This window comes from Papaver somniferum, chromosome 3, assembly GCF_003573695.1.
Source record: "Papaver somniferum cultivar HN1 chromosome 3, ASM357369v1, whole genome shotgun sequence".
In the NCBI taxonomy this organism is placed as follows: Eukaryota; Viridiplantae; Streptophyta; class Magnoliopsida; order Ranunculales; family Papaveraceae; genus Papaver; species Papaver somniferum.
Genome location: NC_039360.1, coordinates 174,157,403 through 174,185,256, shown reverse-complemented (window position 1 = coordinate 174,185,256; position 27,854 = coordinate 174,157,403). Strand labels below are relative to the sequence as shown.

Genomic DNA, 27,854 nt, shown 5'->3' with positions numbered 1-27,854 from the left:
GATTAAAAGGGCCCAAAGCATGTCAGCACAATCACCGTGGGCCCTCCTACATACATGACTAATCGGTCAATACCAACTATGGTTAGTCGTCTCAATTCGTGCGCCTAAACTAGGCATGGCCACGCGTTTTCAACTGCAAATCGATCTCGACCACTCAAATTTTGCGGACAAATTGAGTGGCTTAGATCACATCTTCACGGGACAGTAAGGTACGGCCGTGTACACTGGCCTTCCTACTGCATTCCTGAATGATCGTCCAAGATCGACCATGGTTGGCCGTCTCAAAACGCGCGCCTGAAGTAGGCACGACGTGCGGTCTTCAATTCCTTTGCGGCATGGGATTTCTGTCGCAAATCAATCTCAGCCGCTCCTCTTTGCCAGACAAATTGAGTGGCTTAGATCGTATCTCCATGGGACAGTAAGGTACAGACACCTACATCAGCATGCCGTCTACACGCATGCCCAATCGGCCCTGCCAAAAATGTGTCCCATGCTTGGATTCGGCCAAGCTAAAGGTTGGTGTTCGAGCACCTCCTAAACCCTAATCTGACGGTCGCAGATGTGGGTCGCAAGCCATCTCGTCCTTCCAACTTCACCAGCTTGGAAGGACATCCTAAGACAGGAGTTAGGAGACCAGTGAGGCATCACCACGATCACCGTCCACCACTCTTCCACACAACGTGATCGGCCAAGTCAGGACTTACCTGTACAGCCTCCAACCGATCACTCGAAGATGGATGGATGTGATGTTATTTTAAGATGCTTAATCCGCGACTTACTCCGTTAAGCCTTAAAACAGCGATGCTTCACACATGCTGAATATATTCGATGCATTACCTGCATAAAAATACACACGATACTTCACAAGTATCGACTTCCTAAATAACTTAGTTATTTAATCTAGCATCACATTCTACTTTTTGTGGGTCCCACGATCCACACATTCGAGACATCAAACATGTCACAAACTGGGGGATACTTACTGGGGTATTGGTCTGGCGGTTTACAAGGTGCAACGCACAACGCGCCATCACAAGAACGTGTCAGGAAGACATAGACGGTTAGTGATGATGGGAGAAGTGGGCAAGACTGGTCGTGTGACACTAACACACGCAACTCCACTACTCCATCACTCCACTTTCTCCACTTCCCATGAGAGACGTGGGTTAGGCTCAATGACTTGTATAAATAGGTTTTCCTCCCTATTTCCAAGACAGAACAAGACAACAGAAACCAAGTGTTGATACAATCGTATTCAAACACCAGAACTGATAGCTTACATTCTGCAAGCCAGTTCAACTTTCTGATACAAGTCATACACAGCCAACACCTTCATAATCTCAACACCTTCCTCGCTTCCCTCCCTAAGATCAACCCCATCTCCTTCACTTTGTGACCGAAGCAAGTCTGGAACGGCCATTTCTTGGTTTAGGCCAGAGTTGTATAGATTGATTTCTCGAATCTAAAGCACTCCCGTGCATTGCATTTGTTTAGGGTTTAGATTCATTTCTCATCCACACACCCCAAATTACCAAAACCGGCAGAAATATTTTTCACCCATAAACAATTGGAGACCACAGTGGGAGATTAATCTCTCGGTTGCAAAATTAAATTCTCAATATTCATTCCAACCTTCTCAATTTTGGGGATAGATCTTGGTTTCGATTCAATCATTAACCTATTCATCTTCGGTTTTCATGTCACAATGTATCTTCACCCGCTAGATTCTTCGGAAACCATAAATAATTCAGATATCATAGGAAGTGTGGCTAGCATGCTGGAGGATGTCTTGGCAAATCAAGCTGGTATCGCTAGAAGGCAGAGCGAAACCTTCCGCCTTTTGAATGATATAGCAGCTCAATTACAAGAAAGATCGGCAAGCATTTACCCAGACAATGCAAGAAATGCTGAATCCTTATCTAAAAGTCATGCCTTTACCAGTGGAGATACAGAGAGAGAGCGCAGCCACAGGGGACTCAAGAAAGACGAACAACATGGTCCAGCTGACGAAAAAGACTCGAGACAACTCCATAGAAGAAAAGACTTGTCCGGGATGCCACAACGTCTGCCGGATAAAGAAAAGGAGCATGTAGCTTAAGGAGCCTTGCTGGAAGATTTGTATCTCAAGACTATTGTCGAAGCTCAGAAGACTGCCCAATCCACAGCGACCTTTCAACCAAGTGAAGAAATGCCCGAGGAAGGAGAGATCAATCAAGGAACACGTGAGTACAGATGATGGGAGCGTTCAATTAATTCACTCAGCAGTAATATTACGACGCCTTCCGCATTTCGTCACCCGGTCAAACGATCCGCGGATATGATAATACACGCTGGTCTTCCAACTCCGTCTCTGAATCGTGCTTCACATCAAAGCCACGTAGAGATGTCACGACGTCTACTAGCGCAAGAACAGATAGACTCAAGGTATCTGCATTTCCCGTTCCCAATGAAAAATATTTTGGAGATGTTGGAGGCGTGCGTACGAAACGGAGAGGTGGAGCTGCCTCCTGTATGGCGTCCACCGACCGATCAAGAAATAATGGATCCGAGATATTGTCATTATCACCGGTTCCTTCACCACCCTACCAGTGAATGCAACGCCTTGAAGCGCATTGTTCAGAAGAAGCTTAATTCAGGAGAGTAGCTTTCCCTCTCTGAAAATTAGTGCGGACGATTTCCTTGGAGAGGTTGCTCGGGAAGATTCAGTTTCGTGCAAATGAGGCTCCAAAGAGCAAGTAAGTTCTATCAAACAATTTTATGACAGAGATAGTTTTAGAACTTACTGGGGACTTGACATCCCACACACAGAGAAAGAGATTCGATGATCAAACATCATGTTTGTTTCCTTTTCACACGATGTTTACAATTTCATGTGACATGTATAATCATTCGTAACCAAGATGCAAATTCTATTTAGAATAATCTCTTTCAGAAAATCAATTATTCACAAAACTATCTCAAAAACCAATTCAAAATTCAACCACCTATTAGTTCAAAACCTGAAATCAAATTATGAAATGAAATCCTCACAATCACTCAAAAGCATCTAAAGAAAGAACACAAGTAGGCGGCACGAATCCTTCAAGGAAAGTCCTTCAGCAGCAACTCATCCTTCTGAGCAAGAGAAGCTTTCATCCTTTGGAGTGCGGCCTATTTCAGCTTCAACTCCTTAGACAACTTTTCAACCTTTTCTTCCTGGAGAGCAATACAGTCTGCAGAAGGAGCTTCTTCTTGCAATTTCTGAAGGTCTTGGATTTCAGAGAACCCTTTGAAGAACCAAGTAGCGTTGAAGTCGTACTGCACAAACACGTCCCGATGGCACTTCCAGTCTTCAATTACCTCCTCAGACACTGCAACCGGTCGTGACGCTCATCCCGTGAATGGAGAATAAATCTTCTTGGACGCGATTGACCAATGCAAGGAGACTTTTGATCTTCGTAGTGGTATCAAAGTGGCCGTGCTTCTTCCATTTCACCGTGTATAACTCCTCGAACTGAGACAGCACACTAAATCCCCCAACCAACACATGACCTGCATGAGGGGTATCAAAGGGAGGATCGAAGATAGCCCTAGTAACAACAGGTTGCCTTGCCAATACTTCATCAGGAACCTTGTTAGATGCAAGAGGCCTTTCAGAAGAAGTCACCATGACTGCCTTATCAATGGGAACCTGCTCAGGAAGATCTTTAAGGGGAGCCGCCTCAGCATTAGCAGATGTTGTCTCTCCTGCATTCCTCCGGATGTCCACTTCACTCTGAATGCTGATTTCCGTCACGACCTCGTCTACAAGCTCACTAAGGTTACCACTTGGGGAGGCACTCCGTTCAGTCGAGCTTGCACCATCTTTGTCATTATCTTGAAGAGGATCAGTATCACCAGACCTCTCCTTAAAAGCATCGCCAGACTTCTCATGAAGACCAGCATCGCCAGACTTCTCATGAAGACCAGCATCGCCAGACTTCTCATGAAGACCAGCATCGCCAGACTTCTCATGAAGACCAGTATTGCCAGACCTCTCGTTATGACTACGAGCCAGTCTTGCGAAAGCATTTTTTTTCGAGATTCCCTGATCGCCAACAAAGGATTACCTTTAGTGAAAGTTGCCCAGGAAGAAAGAAACCAAGGGTTCAAACAGAAAGAAATTTAAAATACCTGCATATTAGAGGAATTGAGGATCACCGAACCACATGCCTGCTTCTTAGACCTCACTCCTTCTTGGGGAATGCAGTCGTCAGCTCTGGTTCGTTTACCTGGGAGTGGTTTCAACCGAAAATGCTCCTTCAAAACGTCAGAAGATGGTTCGCTGCGGGAATCTGTCACAACATCCTCCGAGAATTTCTGAAAGGTTAACAATTGCTCCCTTCAAAATTCCTTATACCTGTCGGTTACCGCTGGTTTTCTTCCGATAGGCCAGAAAGGAAGACTCTGCACTGACGAAAATGTATCAGGATTAAGAATGTCCGGGAAAAGTTCTTTTGGAGCCTCCAACGGACGAAGAAATGGAACACCCTGGTCAAGTCCCATTTGTCGGGCAGCCCTGTCAATATTGTACGGAGTCACGGTGAATGTTTCGTCAAATAAAGATGGGATATATCCCGGAATGCAGCTTCACAAGTAAATAAGTTTCCCAAGACTCATGGTTTCGGCATCAGTACGCAACACAGCATCAGGAACAGTAGCAAAAGTCGTTGGTTGAACAATGGAAGGGTGGGTCGGTCCCCATGGGCGGAAATCTATGGATTGCACATTGTCGAAGACATCCACGAGCTTCACACCGGCCCTGGGACGTATTTTCTGCCAACAAAGTATTCTCGAACCACCATACAAATTGTTGAGTGAAGTTGCAGCAACAGGAGCATAGCTTTTGAAATGTTCCCACAAAAACTCCTGAAGAAAAACGATGTGGATATGCGACTCCACCTTCTTATACCCATTGGAAACATGCATATCCGTTGCTAAGGCGTCCAGATGAGAATACAGTGATCCAAGAAACAAGGCACCTAGGGGAAGGACCTCACCTTTTGCCAGCCTTATAGCAAACATAACAAGGTCACCTCTTATAGTCTTCCTTCCAGAACCGTCGTCAAATATGTCTCTGGATAACCACAAAGACAGGAATGCAATCACGCTGAGCTCGTCTTCCAACTCCTGACGGGTTTCGGGTCTGCATGAGACCACTCCGACACCCACCAAGTGTAAAAACATTTCGTGTCTTTCTTCTCCTTCTCCAGATCATCGAATTCTCCCGCCTTTCGAAGTATAGCATTATAATCACGACGTTCTGCATCAGAAAGTTTATAAAAGAAGCTTCCGGCAACAGGCAGGTTCATCAGTGCAGCAACGCTTTCCAGATTAATGGTCATCTCTTCCCATCTACATATGGTTGTATGAGTAGATGGACTCCACCGAGAAATGAAAGTGATCAAGCCTGCAACATCCTTCTTAATCTGAAGAGAGGCGGATGCCATGACCGCATCAAGGATTTGCGCCTTAATCAAATTAGCTTTAATACTCTTATTATTCAGCATGTGTTTCATCCATCCTTCATAAGGACCCAGTGGGGTATGGCAGATCTTGAATTCAATAGGAGAAGGTGGATACTCATTTCTCCGAAGACAGAATCTCATCATGAGTGCTGAAGAAGAGGATGGATCAGCTTCCATATTTTCTGAACCAGAGAGCAGGACTATCTTGTGAGAAGGATGTTTTCTAATGTTCGGAAAAGGCACGGTGAACAACTCATCATCTATGTTTGGCATATCTTTGAAGCTGTCAACACTCCCTGACTTGGCATCAGCATTATCCCCAGGAGACATCTTAACAGGAGCCCTTTTGTTCATTCTACAATAAAAGGCAGGGGAGTCAGTACTTGCATGAAAACGAATGGGATGTGTAGTCACACACGACAGAACACACATTCACGTTGGAGTACACAAGGCTGAGACAATCATACAAGCAAGGCTGGTATTGGGCCACGCAAACAAGACTGATATCATGAAAGTAGGCTGGTGTTGGGTCACGTCAAGCCGGTATTGGTCATCAAGGTCACAAGTCTGGTGTTGGGTCACGTCAAGACGGTATTGGTTAGGACCGATCAAGGTCAGAAGTCTGGTATTGGGCCACGTCAGCAAGCAAGACCGGTCGAGGTCACGAAACTGGTATAGGGTCGATGTTCAATCAGGCGTACATAGTGGGACTCACATTCAACCGAGCATATATGGTGAGGCACGCATTCATCCGCACGTATTATAACACGATTTTCTTTATTCATGGGAGTCGTGTCTATGAAATTCAAGCCAAGGGTTTTTCAAGCTATAGCCTAAAAGCTAGGTTTTGCATGCAATAATGGAAAAAAGAAGCAAAAACAACATATTCATTGAATCACGGCTTGTTTACTAAGCAATCCTAACAATATTGGCGGTTTTGCTATCAACTTCGGCGAGGAACTAATCATGATATGTCTTGCAAAAGGAGTTTACCTAAACAATTAGGGTTTTCAAAAAAAAAAAAACGAACAAAGAGAGGATGACGAAGCACCTACTTGACGGACGAATAGCGGCGGCGGCATGAGGTCCAGCGACGTGCGGTAGCGTCAGCAACACGTCCGGAAACGGCAACGACGAGGATCGTGAATGGGAGGAGCTAGGCGAGCGAAGGAAAAAAAAAAAAAAAAAAAAGAGGGGTCGGTCCCCTTTTATACAAGAGCAATTAAAGAATCCCAATAGAAGCAGGATTCCTTTACCAGCTCGAACACCCAAGGGAGGAAGCCAGTCCCACCAAGACTCCGCGGTCACACCCGGCACGGGCGGTCAAGGCTTCTCCAGGTAAAAATTCCTTTATCTCGACCTCTTATGTTGTATGCGTTACCATCTCATGCCTACCCCACAATGATGCAAACATTATGTGCTAGGCAGGGGACTTAATGTTGATGGTGGATTTTAGTTCAGGGCTAAAATTGTAAAACCTAATTTATACGCTGACATCTTGCAAAGGATAAAGCCATTAATAAAGTGATGAATACTTCTTCACTTTCCTAATTCACCTAGAATGGAGCATGTGGAAACAATCCCAGTATTCTGTGAATCAAATATACAAAATTCATCCAGGTTGGAGCATGTGGCAACAATCTCTTGTACCCTGTGAATTTATAGCATTAAAACATAACTAGACTTGTATTTCCTATTCCGCTGAACTCTCATTATTAGTGCGGCATGACGACTGAGTGTTGCTCTCAGCAGAGTAACATGAATCTCCAAACGTTGATAATGAGGTATGCACGAAATACTCGTACAGGCTACATCTCTCGGTGTGTTATACTATCCCGATTAAACATATTTGAATCTGGACTGTCCATATCAGTCTCAGAAACAATCACGGCCACACAAGTCGGCCGCACGATTTAACCAGCCTAGACGATCCTCAGCAGGAGCAAGCTACTACACTAATGACCACCAGCAGTCCCACTTATGCCCCGGTCGGTCGAATACCTACCATGCCTCCCAAACTACCACCGAACACTAGCCTGAAGTTGGATGTCCAGACTGGTATGGAGCAGCTTGGAGGAATCATACAAACAAAGGCCGCCTACGGCAGTCTCAAGTTCATCACGAATGTCCAACTTCACCGGCGTGGTTGGACGGCGTGGATCATCCCAAATCCGGTCGAACAAGCGCTGTGGTGTACATCGGCGGACCTTCTTCCTACTTGCATGACCGACTCTTCCATAACCTGACCAGATTGCAATATATGTTTGTCCGAAATTGTGTCAGCGTGAAGAATTGAGGGTCGCAGGAAATTCCACTAAAGGTCCCAAATTGATCACGACCATCCAATTTCACCGGCATGATTGGATGGCTTAGATCGGACCCATAGCCACCAGGCAGGTATTGACACGTTCACCACCGGCCCAACGTGGGCCCCACATGGTCGTCCTCCCCAAAAGAGAAGCGTGGCTTTCCAATTCGTCCAGACAAAGCAGTGTGGATGTAAAACCCTAATTAGGGTTTGCGGCACATCACATGTGTCGCAAATCAGTCTCAACCATCCATCTCCGCAGGCATAGATGAAGGGTGTAAATGTAGATTAAAAGGGCCCAAAGCATGTCAGCACAATCACCGTGGGCCCTCCTACATACATGACTAATCGGTCAATACCAACTATGGTTATTCGTCTCAATTCGTGCGCCTAAACTAGGCATGGCCACGCGTTTTCAACTGCAAATCGATCTCGACCACTCAAATTTTGCGGACAAATTGAGTGGCTTAGATCACATCTTCACGGGACAGTAAGGTACGGCCGTGTACACTGGCCTTCCTACTGCATTCCTGAATGATCGTCCAAGATCGACCATGGTTGGCCGTCTCAAAACGCGCGCCTGAAGTAGGCACGACGTGCGGTCTTCAATTCCTTTGCGGCATGGGATTTCTGTCGCAAATCAATCTCAGCCGCTCCTCTTTGCCAGACAAATTGAGTGGCTTAGATCGTATCTCCATGGGACAGTAAGGTACAGACACCTACATCAGCATGCCGTCTACACGCATGCCCAATCGGCCCTGCCAAAAATGTGTCCCATGCTTGGATTCGGCCAAGCTAAAGGTTGGTGTTCGAGCACCTCCTAAACCCTAATCTGACGGTCGCAGATGTGGGTCGCAAGCCATCTCGTCCTTCCAACTTCACCAGCTTGGAAGGACATCCTAAGACAGGAGTTAGGCGACCAGTGAGGCATCACCACGATCACCGTCCACCACTCTTCCACACAACGTGATCGGCCAAGTCAGGACTTACCTGTACAGCCTCCAACTGATCACTCGAAGATGGCTGGACGTGATGCTATTTTAAGATGCTTAATCCGCGACTTACTCCGTTAAGCCTTAAAACAACGATGCTTCACACATGCTGAATATATTCGATGCATTACCTGCATAAAATACACACGATACTTCACAAGTATCGACTTCCTAAATAACTTAGTTATTTAATCTAGCATCACATGCTACTTTTTTTGGGTCCCACGATCCACACATTCGAGACATTAAACATGTCACAAACTTGGGGATACTTACTAGGGTACTGGTCTGGCGGTTTACAGCGTGCAGCGCACAACGCACCATCACAAGAACGTGTCAGGAAGACATAGACGGTTAGTGATGATGGGAGAAGTGGGCAAGACTGGTCGTGTGACACTAACACACGCAACTCCACTACTCCATCACTCCACTTTCTCCACTTCCCATGAGAGACGTGGGTTAGGCTCAATGACTTGTATAAATAGGTTCTCCTCCCTATTTCCAAGACAAAACAAGACAACAGAAACCAAGTGTCGATACAATCGTATTCAAACAGCAGAACTGATAGATTACATTCTTCAAGCTAGTTCAGCTTTCTGATACAAGTCATACACAGCCAACACCTTCACAATCTCAACACCTTCTTCGCTTCCCTCCCTAAGATCAACCCCATCTCCTTCACTTTGTGACCGAAGAAAGTCTGGAACGGCCATTTCTTGGTTTAGGCCAGAGTTGTACAGATTGATTTCTCGTATCTAAAGCACTCCCGTGATGTGCATTTGTTTAGGGTTTAGATTCATTTCTCATCCACACACACCAAATTACCAAAACCGGCAGAAATAGTTTTCACCCATAAACAATCATATTTTAGATTATGAATATAAAATTGCTCTTAACCGAAATTCTTCAAGTATGAACAAATGTCCATTAAGCTTAGTCATATATATTTCGAGAACTAATTACCAAGATAAACTTAACTCGAAATTCTTGTTATGCTTGCAATAGTCTAATTGGTTATGCGACAACGTCTCGTAGATATATACGGATGAATATAACTTGAGAAATAGGTGGTTCAGTCTTCACTTACCTTTTTTTGAAGAAGTTCTCCAAAAGCTTCAGTTTATTTTCAACTTCAAACGGTAGAACATAGTGATGTCTAATTCTCAACTACATACATTTATCCTAATCCGAGACTTAACTAATTGTGGACTACAAATCAAGATATAGTTTTGACAACTAATTCGACAACAAGATTGAGATAGAAACACTTGTGTGTTCGACTTAGCATTTCTCTAACAACAACTAAACTTGACATACCAACGCTTGGTAGGTTCAACCAACTAATGATCTACATATTATTATCATCCTCTTTATATTTTTATTTTCCTTCTCACTTCATATTATCTAATACATATCTTCTTTTGTGTAAAATCGTAGGAAAGATGTTCTTACTTTTTTCTCCCCCAGGATGTATGAAATGAGCTTGATTTCGTAAAAGCGGGCACAACACGGTCAACATATGAAGGGATCATGCCAAGTCTCGACGTATTGATCATGAAAGTGTCCTTGCTAAATATTATGATATTGCGATGTCATTGTAGGAAATATGATAAAGTTATGATAGGACGGGAGTTGGAGAGAGTTGATGATGCTTTGATATATGATTCAGAGGAATATAATAAGTCTAACCTTTGTTGGATGCATATGTTAGATCTTTACGGTATCCATCGTCCATTATTCATTTTATCGGGCATCGATTTGTTAATGTCAGTTGTTTTTTCCAATTGTAAATTTCATAACTGTTAAGGTCTCTATTTGTTTTCCTTCACTTGTTGCACCCTATTTGTACCTATAATTATTTAATATATCAATTTATTTATTTTGTTGGTTCGTTCATCCCATTTTTCTGCTTTGGTATCCTGCTTCATTTAACTGGTGTATGCTCCAATTATGGACTCCTTTATTGTCTCATTTCATAGTTGACTCTTGCAAGGATTTTCACTTGAATCTTATCCGGATTCGGGTAAACCGAAATATCACGTGTTATCCCAGTCTATTTTTCATCTTAATGTATCCTAACTTAAGTCGGTAAGTACCCTCGTAAGTCATTCACATAAGTTCATTTTTCTTCTGCTATACGACTATACAATAATTATTGATCGGGGAATAAAATTGATAGAAATTACCAATGACTCTCCGTCTTAGACCTTGTAATTTCACAATATTTATATTTGTTCTTAGATTGACCTCGTGATATAGATTCGATTAGGCATTTCTATAACATTTTAAAGATAGGAAATTATCATAATTGTCGAGGTTTGCTTGATACCGTATTTACCCTTGAAGATCCATCACAAGCAAACAGATTTCTTTACCTTGATTGAATATGTTTTTGAATGAAATCAATAGGTTATATTTTAAAGGTCGGGTAAGTTAAATGCTTCAAAGCAACACTAAGGCTTGTAAAGGACACAAATTAGTGGAGTCAAGTCCAAGTAATGTAAGGAATACGTCAAGAGATGAATTGCTAGGAGGGTCAATTAGGTCTTAACCACATTCCAGTCCAAAGTATGATAGGATGCTAGTGTTTGTAGCGGTTTAACACAATGTGGTGTTCAAGATGGATGAAGTCCCGGAGTTCTTATACAAAATTGTAGTTTCCTTGTTAACAAGATTTTCCGGTGTCTTATAGGGATTTTTTTCCCGCAATATCATTTATATTTATAAGTAAAATATCACAAGTAATACCTTAATCAACCTAGATACTATTTTAAATCATACGTAAAGAACTTATAAGACTTGTTTTTGTGAATTCGAATCTTGAAATATAGATTACAAAGACTTATTCTTGTTGGAATTCGGTTTGTGTAGATACTAGATTGATCTTGATTTACAATCAAGTATAATGATTTTATTTTGAACGGTATATACATATAGATTATCGGTATCATGGAACTGAAACTTTCCACCGTGGCTCAATTCTGCTCCATGACTCACAAAAACCTGCTGACCAAAAATATTAATCGCGTTCGTTGCCTAATTACTGCCAAGTGAACCCAATATTTATCTTTGAGTTCTCGGAGCTTTGGGAAATGGGTACCTCATCTAGGCGCTGAAATGCTGATGTTGACGCTTGACAACCCTCTTCTGTATCATTCCTTGTATTAAAAATATTAGTTGTCCGGGATGAATTTGGTCTTCAATCAGACCACATAAAGTAGATCTTACAAAGAGAATTTTGTTGTTGTTAGTGCTTGAGATAGTTGTTCCTTCACGGCTTCACCTAAGCTATTTGGTGTAATCTTATCAATCCAAGCGTTAATCATTGTTAGTTTTGGGCTTTTGTGTTTCAGTTTTGATCTTGTTATCTGCTTCAGAAAGATAAATCATAATTCCGGGCGCTTGTTATATTACTAGTATAATAATACTAACAATATGGATAAGAGTATCAACAAGGGTTTAGAAAGAGATGATATTTTAGATCTGAATCCAAACCCAGTGGAGGAACAACAACAACAAAATTCAAATGTTCATAGAGGTCTTGAGTCTGGGGTTGGATCTTATATGGATCTTTTAAAGTCTTATCTTGTTCTAGGAGAATTTGATGTTAGTTTTGATGATTTTGATGTCAACAACTTAGATCCTGACTCATTTCGTCCTACTAGAGCATATAAGAAGCCATTGCAAGAACTCATATCTCAGTTTGAAGCCAATATTTCATGTTATCTTTCTTCTATTGATGATGAGTCCTCAGCTAATGCTCATGTCAGCCTAGATGATACCTCTCAATCGCCTAACTCTTATCCTTCCTTTCATGGGACAGTTTCTGAGCAAAACCAGTTTAAGCGTCTCAAAGCTACTACTCCAAGTGCTAATGCACGGGTACAAATCCTACTCTTTAAGTCACAGCATAAAAGTTCATCTCAATTTTATTTATACATCAAGCTTGAATTTCAGTTTGCATGCTATAACTCTTTTCTTCAGTTGAATAATTATTCTAGCATAATGAAAATTTTATCTTGGAATGTTCAAGGATTTGCTTCCAAGGAAACTAGAGATAATTTATCTGATATAATAAGAGATCACCAGCCAGATATCATTATTTTTATGTGAAACCAAATAGGGGAATTAAAAGCTAAAACTTTAATTCAGGCTTATTCTTATCCAAATTCTCTTGTGGTTAGTTCAGTTGGTAGAGCGGGAGGTTTAATTTTGTTATGGAAGGATGGCTTCCCTTGTGATGTAGTTTGTGTAAAAGATAATATCATTCACCTTTTAGTGACTTCTAATCCTGCTAGAGAATAATGGTTATTATCGTGCATGTATCGGTCTACCTATGATGATGTTAAAAGATTGCAACGAGACTTTTTGAAAGAACTCACTGACAATCTTTTCCAACCATGGGTGGTTATAGGTGATTTAAATGTTCATCTAAAATTGCAGGACAAACTTCTAGATATAAAACTACTAATAATTGGGTTTGTCATACAATTGAAGAGGCAGGTCTGAAGGATTTGGGGTACATAGGTAAAAATCATACTTGGACAAATCAATCAAATGGTAAAGGAATAAGGAGAGCTAGAATTGACATGGAACTTCATAATAGTAAGTGGTTAATGCAATTTCCAGACTCTAAAATACATCACTTACCATTTATTAGTTCAGATCATTGTCCTCTCCTTTTGGAGACTGAAAGTTGCAACCAAATAAATAGGAAAATTTGGAAGTTTTACAAATGTTGGTTAAATGATCCTTCCTGCACTAAACTCATTTGATCAATCTTGGAACTCTGTTTCTTCTAATTTCATCAATAAAATTGCTTTAGTGAGGAAAAAGTTAGCAAAATGGAAAAGACGACATTTTGGGGAAATCGATAAACATGTGGATTTTCATAGGAAGTTGGGGGAACATTATCAATCTCTTCCTTATAGTGATCATAATGTTTCTCAAATCTAGTGCAACTTAAATGTCCTTAAGTATTGAAAAAAATAGAATCGGAATACTAAAAACAGAAATCGGGTGACAAATGATTAGGGAAGCGGATAATAATACATCTTATTTTCATACTATGGCTAAGAGAAGAAGAGCAAGGAATAACATTACTGCTTTGCGTGATCCGAATGGAGACTGGTTATTTACAAGAGAGGAGTTAGCTACATTTCTCACTTCCCACTTCTCAAAAATAGGTACTACCACTTCTCCCCAACTCAATGATTACTTTTTTGACCACATTCATAATAATATTTCTTCTCAAGAGAATAACTTACTAATGAGTGTACCTTCTGAGGAGGAAATCAAAAATGCTGTCATGAGTTTAGCTAGTTTGAATTCGCCTTGAGCAGATGGATTCCCTGCGGGCTTCTATCAATCGTAATGGAACACTATAGCTCCAGATATTGTTAGCCTTGTTCAAAACTTCTTTATATATTATCAGCTTCCATAACACCTTAATGAAACTGCTATCTGTTTAATTACGAAAGTCAGTAACCCTGTAACACCAAGTGACTATAGGACCATAGGGCTATGTAATAATAGCTACAAGATAATTTCTAAATTATTAGTCAAGAGAATGCAGCCTTTGTTGGAGAAAATTATATCTCCAACTCAAGATGCTTACGTCCCAAAAAGATATATCAATGATAATATTATCATTGCTCATGAAGTTATACACTCAATGAAAAAATCGAGAAGTAAAAAAGGTTTGATAGCTCTTAATATAGACATGTCAAAGCGTTTGACAGGGTTGAATGGTCCTTTTTGGATAAAATGTTGCAGTCAATGGGTTTGTGTTCTGAATGGAGAACTCTAATACATCAGTGCATTGCAACAACTACAATTTCAATTAGGTTAAATAGTGGTCCTTGTGATTCATACATTCCATCTAGGGGGTTACGCCAGGGAGATCCATTATTTCCCTACCTTTTCATTATTTCCATTGAGTATCTTACAAGAACTTTACTCAAAGTAGAACAAGATCACTTAATCAAGGTACCATATGGTTTTTGCGGATGATTGCTTGTTATTCTTTTAAGCAGATGATAAAACTATCAATAATGTCCTCAATATTTTGGAAGATTTTGGTTCTCTTTCGGGACAGATGATAAATTTTTCAAAATCAGCTGCTTTTATTGCAGGAGACATTACACGTGAGAGGAAAAATTATATTACAACTAAATTAGGTGTTAAACAGCTATGTTCCCATGATAAGTATCTTGGTTTACCAATTCTGTTAGGTAAGTCTAAAGCTACTTCTTTTGGGAATTTATCAAAAACCTTTGCAAAGAGATTAAGAGGATGGAGTTACAAAACTTTGAATCAAGCAGCAAGAACAACTCTTGTTAAATTTGTGCTAAACACCATTCCATCTCATTACATGAAAAATTTAAAATTACCAAAAAAATATCATCAGAAAATTGAACTCTATTCAGAGAACATTCAGGTGGGGTCATAAAACTAATAAAGGGCTTAATCTTCTAGCTTGGGACTCTCTTAATGCTTCAAAGCAGGAAGGAGGATTGGCTTTTCGCAATCTGGAGCAATTTAATAATGCTCTAATTGCTAAGCTAGCATGGAGGTTATGTACAGAGTCAGACAAACTCTGGGTCCAAGTTTTAAAACCCAAGTATGCTCCTCACTGTAATTTCTTACATTTGCAAGAAGAACATCAAAACTCTTCTTGGATATGGAAAGGAATAGAACAAGGACTTAAATACGTCAAACAACAACATAGATGGGCAATAAAATCAGGTACTAAAGCTCTAGTTTGGTATGATAAGTGGGTTTATGGTCTTAATGAACCACCTACCCCTAATTCCTCTTTTACAGAGCCTGCAAGAATAGTTTATGTTTCAGACCTAATGCTTGCTACTCCAAAAAGATGGAATGCTTCTCTCGTTAGGAAGGTCTTTGATGCACATGTAGCTAATTTAATTCTCAACATGTATCTTCCTCAGCATGGAGAAGACTCTCTTATATGGGAACCAAATAGGCAAGGTACCTTCACTGTTAAGTCAGCATATAAAGCTTTAACTTCTGTGACAAGTACCACAAACCAGAACTCAAATAAGGTTCCTAAGTTGGTCTGGAAAAAACTGTGGAGCATGAATGCACCACACAAAATTGAACTTTTCATTTGGAAATGTTTGAAAGGAATTGTCCCAACTTTGGTGAAGATAAGTCATTATACACCAAACATTGATATTATGTGTCCTCATTGCAGGGTGGACAATGAAACCATAAAACATTTGTTGATTACTTGTCCATATTCATCTTATGTCTGGCTTGATATGAGTATAAATGTTTCTAACATACAACATCAGCATACAGTCATTGATTGGATAACAAGTTGGTTTTCCAATATTCAAAATATGGATGTTAAAAAACAGAATACTTGGATTATGTCTCTCACGATCACTGCTTGGCAAATATGGAGAAACAGATGTGACTTAACTTTTTGGCAAAAAATTATGAATCGATGGGTGACACATAGCAATATTAGATGGCTACTAGATCAATGCATAAAAGAACATCAGCAACACCAACACAAGTCAACTAAAATAAGGAAAACTAGCTGGTCACCTCCAACAAACAACCAATTTAAGATTAACATAGATGCATCTTTTGATGAAGTAGCAAAACTATTGGTATCGGGATAATAATCCGAGATTTTGCAGGTAACAGCAAAGGCTTCAGAGGCAAGTACTTCAATGGAGGAATAAATGCAGAACAAGCTGAGTGCTAAGCCATAAAAGAAGCACTAAACTGGGCTACCAATTTTCATCTCCATCCTATTTTGCTTGAGTCAGACTGTCATAATGATGTTCTCTCTACAAATGATGATGTCCCGTATGTACATTGGGTTAATCAGGGTCTTGTAAATGAAATAAAGCATCAGCTATCTACTAGGCCGGATATTACTGTAGTTGGAACTTTAAGAGCTTCTTTTGATATTTTGGATGATATCCCAGCTGATATACATACAGCTATAAGGGATGATGTTGTCAATCTTAAGTTATGTACTTAACCTTTTATTAATGAATTTCTGTTTCATAAAAAAAAAAACTATTACGAGTTTACGACAGATTTTTGCCAGTATAATGTTGCCTGACCGAAGAATGTAAATCAGGTTGTTCTCGCATTTCTTGCTCCCTAGCAAATAGAGCAAAACAATTCTCTTTGATCGACACTAGGGAATAGAGAATTGGCAACTGAGAGTGCTTGAACTATTCCGACTTCTAGTAATGCCGGTCTATGGGAAAGTTGCCAAAAATGAAAATCAACCAGAACTGCAGTACATTCAGACTACAAACATGAGGGATTCAGAAAAGTTCTCCAAGATTTAGCAAAGCTTGAAGGACTGAAAGGGAAAAACCTCATTCATAACTTAATAAGCTTGTCCATTGCCAGTAACAAAGAGAAAAGAGTAATGTACTGTGCTCCCAACTAGAAACACAACTACCTAACAGAGTTCAGAATTGGAGGCCATGCTCCCGCGCTGCATCTGCAAGGGCTTCAATACGTCCATGGTATGGGTAACCACCACGATCAAAAGCGACCTTCATGATTCCTTTCTCTAGACAGGACTTGGCAATGATTTCACCTACCTTCTTTGCTACTTCCTGTTGTAAATGACACTCATCCAGTGAGTTGTTTGACATCTCAACAATATCAATTCCTTAAGGGAGAAAACAAATACACATCTAGTGCTATCATAAGTCTCTTACAAGACTGGAGACAAAGACTCCTCCTTGACACAGACAATAACAAATGGTCTCCTCTAGTTGAAGTAAACTAGGATCTAACCAACATATGAAACTCAGACAGCCAGAAGATATCAATGCAGTTACTTGAAAAAGCAATGTTGAACTAGAATTAGCTTGTCTCCTTGATAATTGTTATCAGCATACATACAATGGTAGGTCCAGCAGTAAAATCCAACTGCTCAGAGATGGCCTTCTGCATCGTCGACGCAGAAGCAAGGGTATGCATTTTAGAGTCATCTATGACCTGGGCATATATATGCTTGTTGGAACGAAAAACAGATAATCTTGGTCTCTCTGGTGTCCCTTCAACCTGATGGGAAAACATAAGAACAACAGTAACTTATACATCATCACCACATCAAGCACTACAAACCAATCAACCAATTAATCAAACATGTCAAAGATGTTATCAAAAAAACACTAGATAGATATATTCAAGCTAAACCAAATTTGTCCAACACATTTGAAAGGGTTGAAACATCAATTCACAAATGAGAAGAAGAAGAAATGAGTGAAAATGTGGACCTTCTTTCTGATACGAACATGGCGAGCTTGTCTGTCTTCTCTTCTAGTTCTAGTCTTTGCTTCAATTGTTAAAGCAGCTCCAAATGTTGAAGATGATGATGATAATTTGGGACGGAAATTGCAGAACTGGTGTGATTGTGAACAAACAAATGCACTCTGAGCAAATGAAAGAGACGACGCCATTGTTGTAAACTTGTAATCTCAACAGATATCTCTTCTTTCTTCTTCTTAAGCCCCGCTTTATCTTATCCTTTTCTCAGTTTCTGTCTGTGCATTTACCACATGGGCCTTGAGGCCCAACATTATTCAAGTAAGTGAAAGGAAACGTCCTTAGCCTAAAAACCCCTTGTCCCAATCCGCCAACCCGAAACCATCCGACCGATTACGGGTGGGTGCCCGAACTGTTCTCTAATGTATGGGACCTCACCTGGGTGGTTTAAAATCCGATGGACGTTCAGACTCACTGGCCTTTTCTTTTCTTTTTTTGAAAGTAGAATAGATTATCAAAGGCGGAGGGTTAATCCTTTGATTCATACTCATTTGGAATCAAATCAAGTTGATTTGTTCCGCCGATGACTGAATCTGTAGAATTGACACCATCTGTAGAAAATACAACAGAGTTAGGTTACAAACATTTTGAGTTTTGACAGTGTCGAAAGTAATTGAAGGAATTAAAAACATAGGTACATAACTAAACCAGTAATCTGCTAGATCTTCTTTTCTTCCTTTGTTTGCTAGAAAATCAGCAACTTTGTTGGCACGCCTGTCTACATGTTGAAATCCCAAACAAGACTCTAGTTTTGCAGCTGAAATTTTGACTTATTTTAATATTGCTAAGTTTTGCCAATGTACTGAAGTCTCTTTTCCTTGTAAATAGTTGATAGTCACTTGGTTATTTCCTTCTATGACCAGATTCTGCAAGTTGTTTTCTATGGCCCATTTTGTTGTGTGCAGAAGAGCTAGAGCTTCTGCCTCTGCTGTTGTTGATGCTCTGAAAACTCCCATTCCTGCTCCTTTTCCTGTACCTAGCCAATTGCGCAACACAAAACCAAAACTTGCATTAGTATCTTTTGACACCCAAGAGGCATCACAATTTAGTTTAATGGTGTTTCTGCTAGGAAATATCCATTGTGTGTTCCTTGCAGTATTCTTCCTGTGATTGTGTTGATTAATACTAGAGTTATGTGGGTGCCAATATGTGAAGTGACGTAAAATATCAGTTGCAAACTGTTCTGGTGTTCTTTGTTTGTTTTCAAAGACCCTGAGACATCTATCTTTCCAAATGAACCAGCATTTAGTTGCAGCTAATTCCATAAAAACAGAATTTGTATCTCCTTTGAGTCATTCATTATAATTTTCCAAGAAAGAAGTATTTGTATAGTTAGAAATTACTCCATGTATAGACATTGGGGCCAAGTTCCAAACTGATGTAGCATAATCACATTCGAAGAAAAGATGATAAGTTGATTCTACAGCTTGTTGACAGAAAATGCATTGTGTTTCTACATCTAGTTGTGAGCCTAATTTTTGTCTTGTTGGTAAAGTATCATGTAGACACTTCCATGTAAAATTTTTAATTCTTTGAGATGTGTCCATGTTCCATAAACCTCGCCAAAAGATTTTAGTTTCTGGTGCAATTGTTCTCATTGGATTTAACAGCTTAGCATACAAAGATTTGACAGAAAATTCATCATTTATGGTAAGAAGCCATATCAGTTTATCTTTTTTCAACCTACCATAATTTGAGATATATAATCTAATGTTCATAATTTCAAAGACTAAGGATTGTCGAAAAGAGAAAGTAATAAAGGTTCATTCCACTTCTGTGTGTCATGATTTATCAAATCAGACACAAGTGTTATATTGGAGTTATAAGAAGTACAGTTGATCAAAGGTTGATCTCTATTAGGTAACCATTTGTCATTCCAGATGTTTATAGAGAAGCCATTCCCTACTTCCCAGAAAGAGTATTTTTTTTATGTGTTCAATGCCTTGTAAGATACATTTTCATATCCAAGAAGTTGAAGACTTCTTCTTGGAATGTAAAGCACCAGTTTTTTTTTGAAATATTTTCCCTTCAGAATTTTAGCCCAAAGATCATTAGGACTACTAACTAGTCTCCAAGCTATCCTACTGATCATGGATTGATTAACTTTATTGGCCTCTTTGAAACCTAAGCCTCACTATCTTTGTTGGATTCTAAAGATGTTAACTACATTTGAATTTAAGACACTCTGTTTTACTCCATGTTATGATAGGATTAAGTTTATGAATCTGAAGATCATTTACTGTTACGAGATCAATACAATTTGTGACATAGAGACTATGCAACATAGTGTGAAGGCCATCTTTTTTTCAAGTGCTTTCAACGGTATTTCAGTTACAAAAAATTGTTATGTTTGTTATCTTAACTGTATTAAAATTAAAAATTAACAGAAAGGAAGTAACGTCAAAGTTAATATAAGTACTTGTTATATACTTAAAATATGTGCTACTATGATACCTAAGTTCTCGGGCATTTGCATATCTGTCCATCGATAGCTTCAGAGTTGGGTGTGATTCGTTTCGAAAAATGATATTATGTCTATTCAATTCAGTTTCCCTTCTGAAGTAAGATTCATCTCATTTATCTTCTAGTTTCTCTTTTGTTGTGCAATCCGCATGAGATCCTTTTGATTCAATAGTTTTTCATGTATAGTCGATTGAAGTTAGTTCAATTGCCGAAGAACTGATAGGGATGTGCATTTCTCAAGCCCATGAAGCTTATCTCCTTATCAGGTTCCCTTTCAAGTATTTTTAAAGCCTCATCCTGCATTTGTTTTAGTATAAAGTTTCCATGATATTTTAATCTGGATTTTAACATACATCAAATTATTTATGAACCCAACTATCATGTTTACGGTACTCGCGCTATTTGACGTATTTTCTTAAAAGTAGCATTACATCTAGCTTTCTAGATGTGCCAGATAATTATACTACAAAACTCTGGCCATCCTACTATGTCATCTACCCTATGTTTATCAGTAAACCATTAATTTAACCACTCATGAAAATTATTACAGTTCTCTCTTACATAATTCATATCAAAATTTAAATGCATCCATACTTGAATTGCGAAATTACAATTGGGGAAAAGATGTGTTAGGGATTCTTCTTCTTCATTGCATAGGCTACACTTGTGTCAATGTATGGAAGTATTGAAGCAACTCCAATTCATGTTGGTAGAATGAGTGTGTCGCTTTCCACATGAACAACTTTATAATTTTAATTCCCATATTCTATTCCAATCAATATTGTTATTAATATCACTACTATTTATTGAATTGTGGAGTGACTTTATAATAAAAGTACATTTAGTGTAAAGATTCCAGCGTGCTGCATCATTTATATCATGAATAAGCATGTGAACTTTTTTTATCTTCTCAATTGTATTATCATCAAAACATACACTTAACTTGTTAGAGCATTGCTCGGTCTCATAAGTTTTGCAATCTCAAACTTGTTTCCAAATTTAGTTGTCAAAATTATATCTTGATTTCTAGTCTACATTTAGCCAAGTCTCGGATTAGGATAGAAGTTTGTATTAAGTACCTGACATTGCTGCGTTCTACTGTTTGAAGGTGGAGATCAACCGAAGCTTTTGGAGAACTTTATCAACAAAAGGTAAGTGAAGACTGAACCACCTATTACTCAAGTTTTCACCTTTTATCTATGATACTATGTCGCGTGACTAAGTTAGATTTTTCCATGCACAACAGAAATTTCGAGTCAAGTTTATCTTGTTAATTATTCTCGAAATATGTATGACTAAGCTTTAAAACATTTGTTCATACTTGGTGAATTTGGATAAGAACAATTTATTATTACTGACCTAAATCTTGATTCAAGTTAACCATTTGAAAATAGTCTGCAATAGTGATATGTGTCATTGATGTTATTCGGAAATGTTTCAAAATGATCATTAGAGAGATACAGAACTACTGTAAATCTGGATACAGGACAGTACGCATACCAGCTTACATAATGGTGTAACTGTTATAGGTTCGGAGCCGTAGTACACGTACCGACGTAGCTATAGTTAAGCAACGAATTTGGTACACATACCTAGTATGCAAACCTAAAAAGTTCTGTTGATTCGTGAACTCAGGTTGGTACACATTCCCAGTATGCATACCGAAAAAGTTATGTGAACTTCTGAACTCATTTTTTCTTAAGGATATACAAACCTGGTACACGTACGATGAAAAAATAACTCACGAACTGTAAGTAACAGTACAGGTACCTGATACATGTACTTACCCAGTCGTATATTTTCAGATGAATCAGAATTATTTCTATGTGATAGTCGCCATTTGAACAACTCTCTAAAAACACATCTAGACATATTTGATTACATTATAACCTATGCTTGTGACTCAAAATTAAATTCCTAGAATGAAAATGATTAAGCTTATAGTTCGTTTGGCTAGTTCCGGTTAAACTTTCATGAACATGTCATTATACACGTTTAGGTTATGGTTCATCCTAACCAGAGTGTATATTTTGTTGTGTTAATCTCAAACAAAGATTCATCTTATGGTGGATATTGGTTGCTTGGTTCCAAAGCTATCTTTGCTTAAACATAAAGTAGCCTTTGATTTTGAAAGGAGAACCTCAAACAACCGGGTTTTTGAATCCCTGACACTTTTCTTGTGTGTCCTAGTTGTAAACTAGAGTCGTCCTCTCCTTTAAACCTTTTAAAGTTTAACGACTAAAAAGACATCGCTTAGGGATTCGTGAAGCCAGGTTCGACTATCTTTATCTTAATAGTTCGTGTATCCTGAACTTTCTACGGATTGTGGAGTCTCACTCTGATAAGGAAAGATAGATAGAAATCACAAAATTTCTTCGTCTCAAATTTTGTGATTCAACGGGTATATTCCTCTATAACGATTCTTTGTTGAAATCGAAGTATGATTATTTGTGAGGTGAATAATAATCTAGGCTTCTCTTCTGACGTCATAAGTACCAGATTTTGAGGTTTGCTAGACTTTGTCTATTGCGATCGATTTCCTATCCCACCTTAATCTTTGATCAAAACGGAAATCACATATAAATTTATCTGTTAGAGGCAGATTCTTTTAAAGTCTACAATTGATTTGAAGCAACTCTTAGGATGTAAAGGACGTCAACTAAGGGAATTAATTATGCAGAGTCTTGCGAGATTCAAGAGGCGTAAGAAGCGCGGATGTAACTGAATCAGTGTGACGGTAGATTCGGTCTCAACTACATTCCATTCTGAAGTTTTGATAGTAGGGTAAAGTCTGTAGCGGCTTAATACAGTTTGGTGTAAAAGAAATGAACTATGCTTTCGATGGATTGCAGGAAAATGACTAACAAAAGTGCAGCGAGTTGTGGAATTACATTTCCATATTAGTGATATAGAGTACATATTTTGCTTTGTCAATTTAGTATATATTTTGTTTTCCTCAGTACATGTGTATATGTATCATGATATCTACTTAACTAAGTACATACCGATATGTACTAGGTTTTGACAGTTCTGTGATAGACGCATTTATGTGTCTAATTTCTCCTCAATGTTTCGTATTGTTAGTACTTGTTTTCGTCCTTATTATGGTGTTTTGTGTGTTTGTAGGTATTTTTTGGAAATAAATATTGATGGAAAATTCGGCTCAAAAAGTTGTTAAAGGCACCCCGGAGGACATATGTTATTCGGACTCCAGCAACGGATAAGGGGCGACCACTGGATAAGGGGTGACCTTCTTTAACAAATTCAAAATTTTGTTTTGGCGGGAAAATGGTGAAGAGAACTGGCATATTTTCAATCGGATGTTTGGACGTGATTTAGTGAGATTCAATCCCTGAAACTTCATGGGTAGATGTGATTTGTCATAACAAAGCTGGTATGGGTGTTTTTTCGATCAAATTTGGCTAGATAACCCAAGATATGAAATCAGAGCATCACGGGTTGGTTTTCCATTCCGAGTCCTGATTGAGTGACCAAGAGATTTTCGCGTGGCTGCTGCATGTTGGAACACTTCTGGACAATGACTGGATGCGTTGAGAGTAATTTGGCGTGGGGAAACAACGTGAGAAACTAAATCAGGGAAGAAAATATTCCCAAAATATTTTCATCAAGGCCGAGTTAATAGAGAATTATCTTGAGTTATAGCGAGATTTCTTGGTGCTATTGGCTATATAAAGGGTGCTGGTGTTTCATAAAGGGGGATAGAGAGTTTGGGAGAACTACAGAGCACCAGAGAGTCGAGAAGATCAAATTGCAGAAACTCCATTTCTGCTGCTGCAAAGCTGAAGAACACGAAGAACAGACTTACCAGGACAGTCGTTTTCCAAGAGTGACAACGACACTTAGCAGTGGGTCGTATAGCTACAGTGACAACGACAATTCTCATTTATCGTTCCCTGTAACAGCTGGTTTGTAACAGAAATAAGTGTTACAAACCCGATTTTTAGTATTTTCTCTTCATTCCATCATTTGTATACCACCTTTGAGAAATAATAATGATTTTTGAGCGTGTTTCCAACATGAAGAGCGGCTAATTCTCTCACAACCAAGGCAATGAGGAAGCTATTTACGCATGAATAATTGGTAATTATTTATTTTCTCTAATTTATAATTTATAATTCACTCAATCACTGCTTTTGCAGAGTTTTTAATTGTTTGCAAAAATTTCTTCATTAGTTGTGATTCAATTAGATAGGTTATGCTTTGTTTAGATAATCTATGCTTAGGGGATACAATTAATTTTTGAGAATTTGCCTGATTATTTGTGAATTAAGAAATAAGAGACTTAAAAGATAATTACAGTTTTGAATTATTTACCATAATTTATTCATGTGTAATAGTGGAATCAGTGTCTTGGTTGTTCCTAATATCTTGATATCACTTTATTTGAGTTTGCTATATTTTTAGTTTAAAAATTAAATCTAGAATCTTTTGCTTTCACAAGTCTTACGAACCTTTTTACTACAACATTTGAGTCACATCAATTTTTGGCGCCGTTGTCGGGGACTTGTCTTTAGGCTAGAGTTTTAGATTTTTTTTCTTTTTTAGGTTTTTATTTTTTTTCTTTTTTTTGTTCTTCTTTACGTTTTTGGGTTTTTGTCTTTTCCTTACAGAATTTGGAATTTGGAGCGAAAGAAAATTTTTCCAAAGCTTTTGGTGAATACTTAAAGACTTGGAGTAAAAGGCAAAGCTAAAGAGCGAAAGAAGAATAATTTTTTTTAATTTTATAAAAAAAAGAGAGAGAAAAAAAAAAGAGATATTTTTAATTTTTTTTTTTTTTTACTTTCCTTTTCCCTTGTACTTTATTTTTTGGACTTTGTACTGTAAACTTTGGGACATTATTTTTAAACCGTACAGAAGGGTAGTTTAAATATTAAACTGTTTACAGAGAAGGACGGCGATTACGATATCGCCTCGGCCCCTCGGGTTCGCACATGACATAGGAGTCGTGGCCCGAGTCGACTTCAACGGTTCATCCCCCGTCTAGAACGGGAGGTAAGCTTGTCGAAACACTCGTGAATCCCCTGCTAGCGAGTTACTGTATTCCTTCGTTTGCATATATGTCGAGGAACTGAATACGGCTGCTTTAATTTCCTAGTAAAGGGCAAGTACTGGCCATACAAGATAAGGGTTCGGATTTCATCACCGTTCTCTTCTTGCCAGCCTTAGGAAAACGATACTTATCGCGAACCTAAGCTTTAAAATTTGGAATAGAACGAGACCTATAGGGTAACGAGCTTAGTAGGAAAGTCGTTCGAAAAATATTGGTTACCCTTTCAAGCATACTTCAAAGTTCATGATGGTTTCTGTGAGTTGAATGCGTGACTGTGCCGCCTTGTAATACCGGTGAGGCCTTGGGTATCAAAGCTCCACTGAGCTTCCCTCGTCTCTATTCAACTTACTTTGACTCAGATTGATTCCAGAGGGGTTTGCTTAAATTGTAACGAATTCCCTTTTGAAGGATTAGAAGCTGGTCTAGAAACAATCTAAGTTGAGCCATCATGCTTTTTGTTTCCTAGAAATCAGTAGGTTTGCTGTGGTGGAGTCAGCCTTGTTTGTGTTTGCTTAGATATTCCCTTCCTTTTAGGATTTTTCTTTGTATTTTTGTTTTTCTAGTGTATGCCCGAGGTCATTAGAGAGCGGGCTTGGAAAAGAAACACTCTAGGTCGTTTGATTAGTGACAAACCTAGTAGTTCTTCTTGTGAAGGCGGGGAGCTCGAAGACTCTTCTTTTGAGAGCCCTGTCTTTGGAAATTTCAGCTTTGAAGACTTGACAATTAGTGAAGAAAGTACTCCTAGTCCTTTGGTAGTGCCAGAAATGGAAACTTTGAAATCTTTGTTAAACCCAACTAGGACTTCTCGTCCGTCTTGTATCAAGTTAGCTGAAACCGAGGCAAATTTTGAACTGAAACCTGGGACTTTACAGATGCTCCCAATGTTTTTAGGAAAAGAGAATGAGAACCCCTATTTTCATGTTAGGGAATTTGAGGAAGTTTGTAGTACTTTGAAAATTAAAAACCTAAGTGATGATGCGTTGAAACTTAGGTTATTCCCCTTTTCCTTAAAAGATAGAGTCAAATCTTAGTTGTATAGTTTGGCCTCTGAGTCAATTGAAACCTATGACCAACTTACTTCTGCCTTTATACATAAGTTTTTCCCAAGGCATAAAACATCGTCTATTAGGACACAAAATCTGTACTTTTTCCCAACAAGAGGGAGAATCTTTATATAGGTACTTAGAAAGGTTCAATGACTTGATATCTCAATGTCCTCATCATGGTTTGGAGAAGGTTAGGTTAGTTCAGATCCTCTACGAGGGTTTAGATTATTCAACAACAATCATGGTTGAGTCCTTATGCACAGGTGGGTTTGAGAATAAAACTGTTGATGAAGCGATGACATTTTTGAATGATATCGCTGATAAGACACAACAATGGGAAAATAGTAGGGAACCCCAGAAAACAATTCTTCTAAGTAGAGGAAATTTTAATAGGTTAGAAGGAACTTATGAGTCAGATACCAAAATAGCAGCTATAGCCAAAAGGTTAGAAGCCTTAGAATTAGGCCATTCTAGTGGTAGTAGTGGAAGAAATAAGCCTTTTTGGGAAGGCCTTGCTGTTGAAGATTAAGCCAATGCTCTTTATAACAACACTAGGTTTGATAACCGACATAAGTTTGACCCATATTCATAAACCTATAACCCTGGATGGAGAAACCATCCAAACCTTTCTTGGTCCAAGGGCCATAATCAAGGTCAGTCTAGTAATGCTCAGGTTCCCCCAGGTTTTAGCTATACTAAGAATCCTTCAGCACCGGAACAGTTTCAGAACCCTTTAGATAAGAAGATTATGAGTTTAGAAGAGTCTCTTGCTTTGTTAACTCGTAATGCTGTGCAGTTACAGCAATCTGTTGCTCAAGGTTTGGAAGAAAATAAGAGAATAGGTCAGGCTAACTCTCAGGCTATTTCCGAGTTGAAAAACCAGGTTAGTCAGATAAATGAGTCTTTAAGAGAAAGAGGTAAGTTTCCTAGTCAGACTCAACCCAACCCTAGAGAAATTAATGAAATAGGTGAAAGACCATATGATCATGTGAATTCTGTTACAACCCTTAGGAGTGGGAAGAAAGTTGAAAATAAGGTCACCATGCCTGAAAGTGAACATGCTGTAGTTCACCCTTCTAAGCCAGAAAATGAGGAGACTGATAGAGTCTCTAAAGAGACCAATGAGGGTCTCGTTGAGCCAGGCTTTGTTCC

At 39.0% G+C, this 27,854-nt stretch overlaps 1 protein-coding gene across 1 annotated transcript; it reads right to left on the bottom strand.

Moving 5' to 3' along the window:
* Nucleotides 1–17,055: 17,055 nt before the first annotated feature.
* LOC113358066 (50S ribosomal protein L18, chloroplastic-like) lies at nt 17,056–18,305 on the bottom strand. The gene is made up of 3 exons (XM_026601574.1): nt 18,074–18,305; nt 17,697–17,858; nt 17,056–17,404 (listed from the first exon to the last, which is right to left on the bottom strand). The coding sequence occupies exons 1-3, from the start codon at nt 18,254–18,256 to the stop codon at nt 17,255–17,257; spliced, it is 495 nt and encodes a 164-aa protein (XP_026457359.1). The 5' UTR covers nt 18,257–18,305; the 3' UTR covers nt 17,056–17,254.
* Nucleotides 18,306–27,854: the final 9,549 nt, after the last annotated feature.

What these genes read in the sequence shown, in the direction of transcription:
- LOC113358066 (XM_026601574.1), bottom strand. Translation starts at nt 18,256, where the DNA reads ATGGCGTCGTCTCTTTCATTTGCTCAGAGTGCATTTGTTTGTTCACAA. An exon ending in ATGTTCGTATCAGAAAGAAG is followed by an intron (nt 17,859 to 18,073) that starts GTCCACATTTTC and finishes TTTTCCCATCAG; the next exon opens with GTTGAAGGGACACCAGAGAG. An exon ending in TTACTGCTGGACCTACCATT is followed by an intron (nt 17,405 to 17,696) that starts GTATGTATGCTG and finishes CATTTACAACAG; the next exon opens with GAAGTAGCAAAGAAGGTAGG.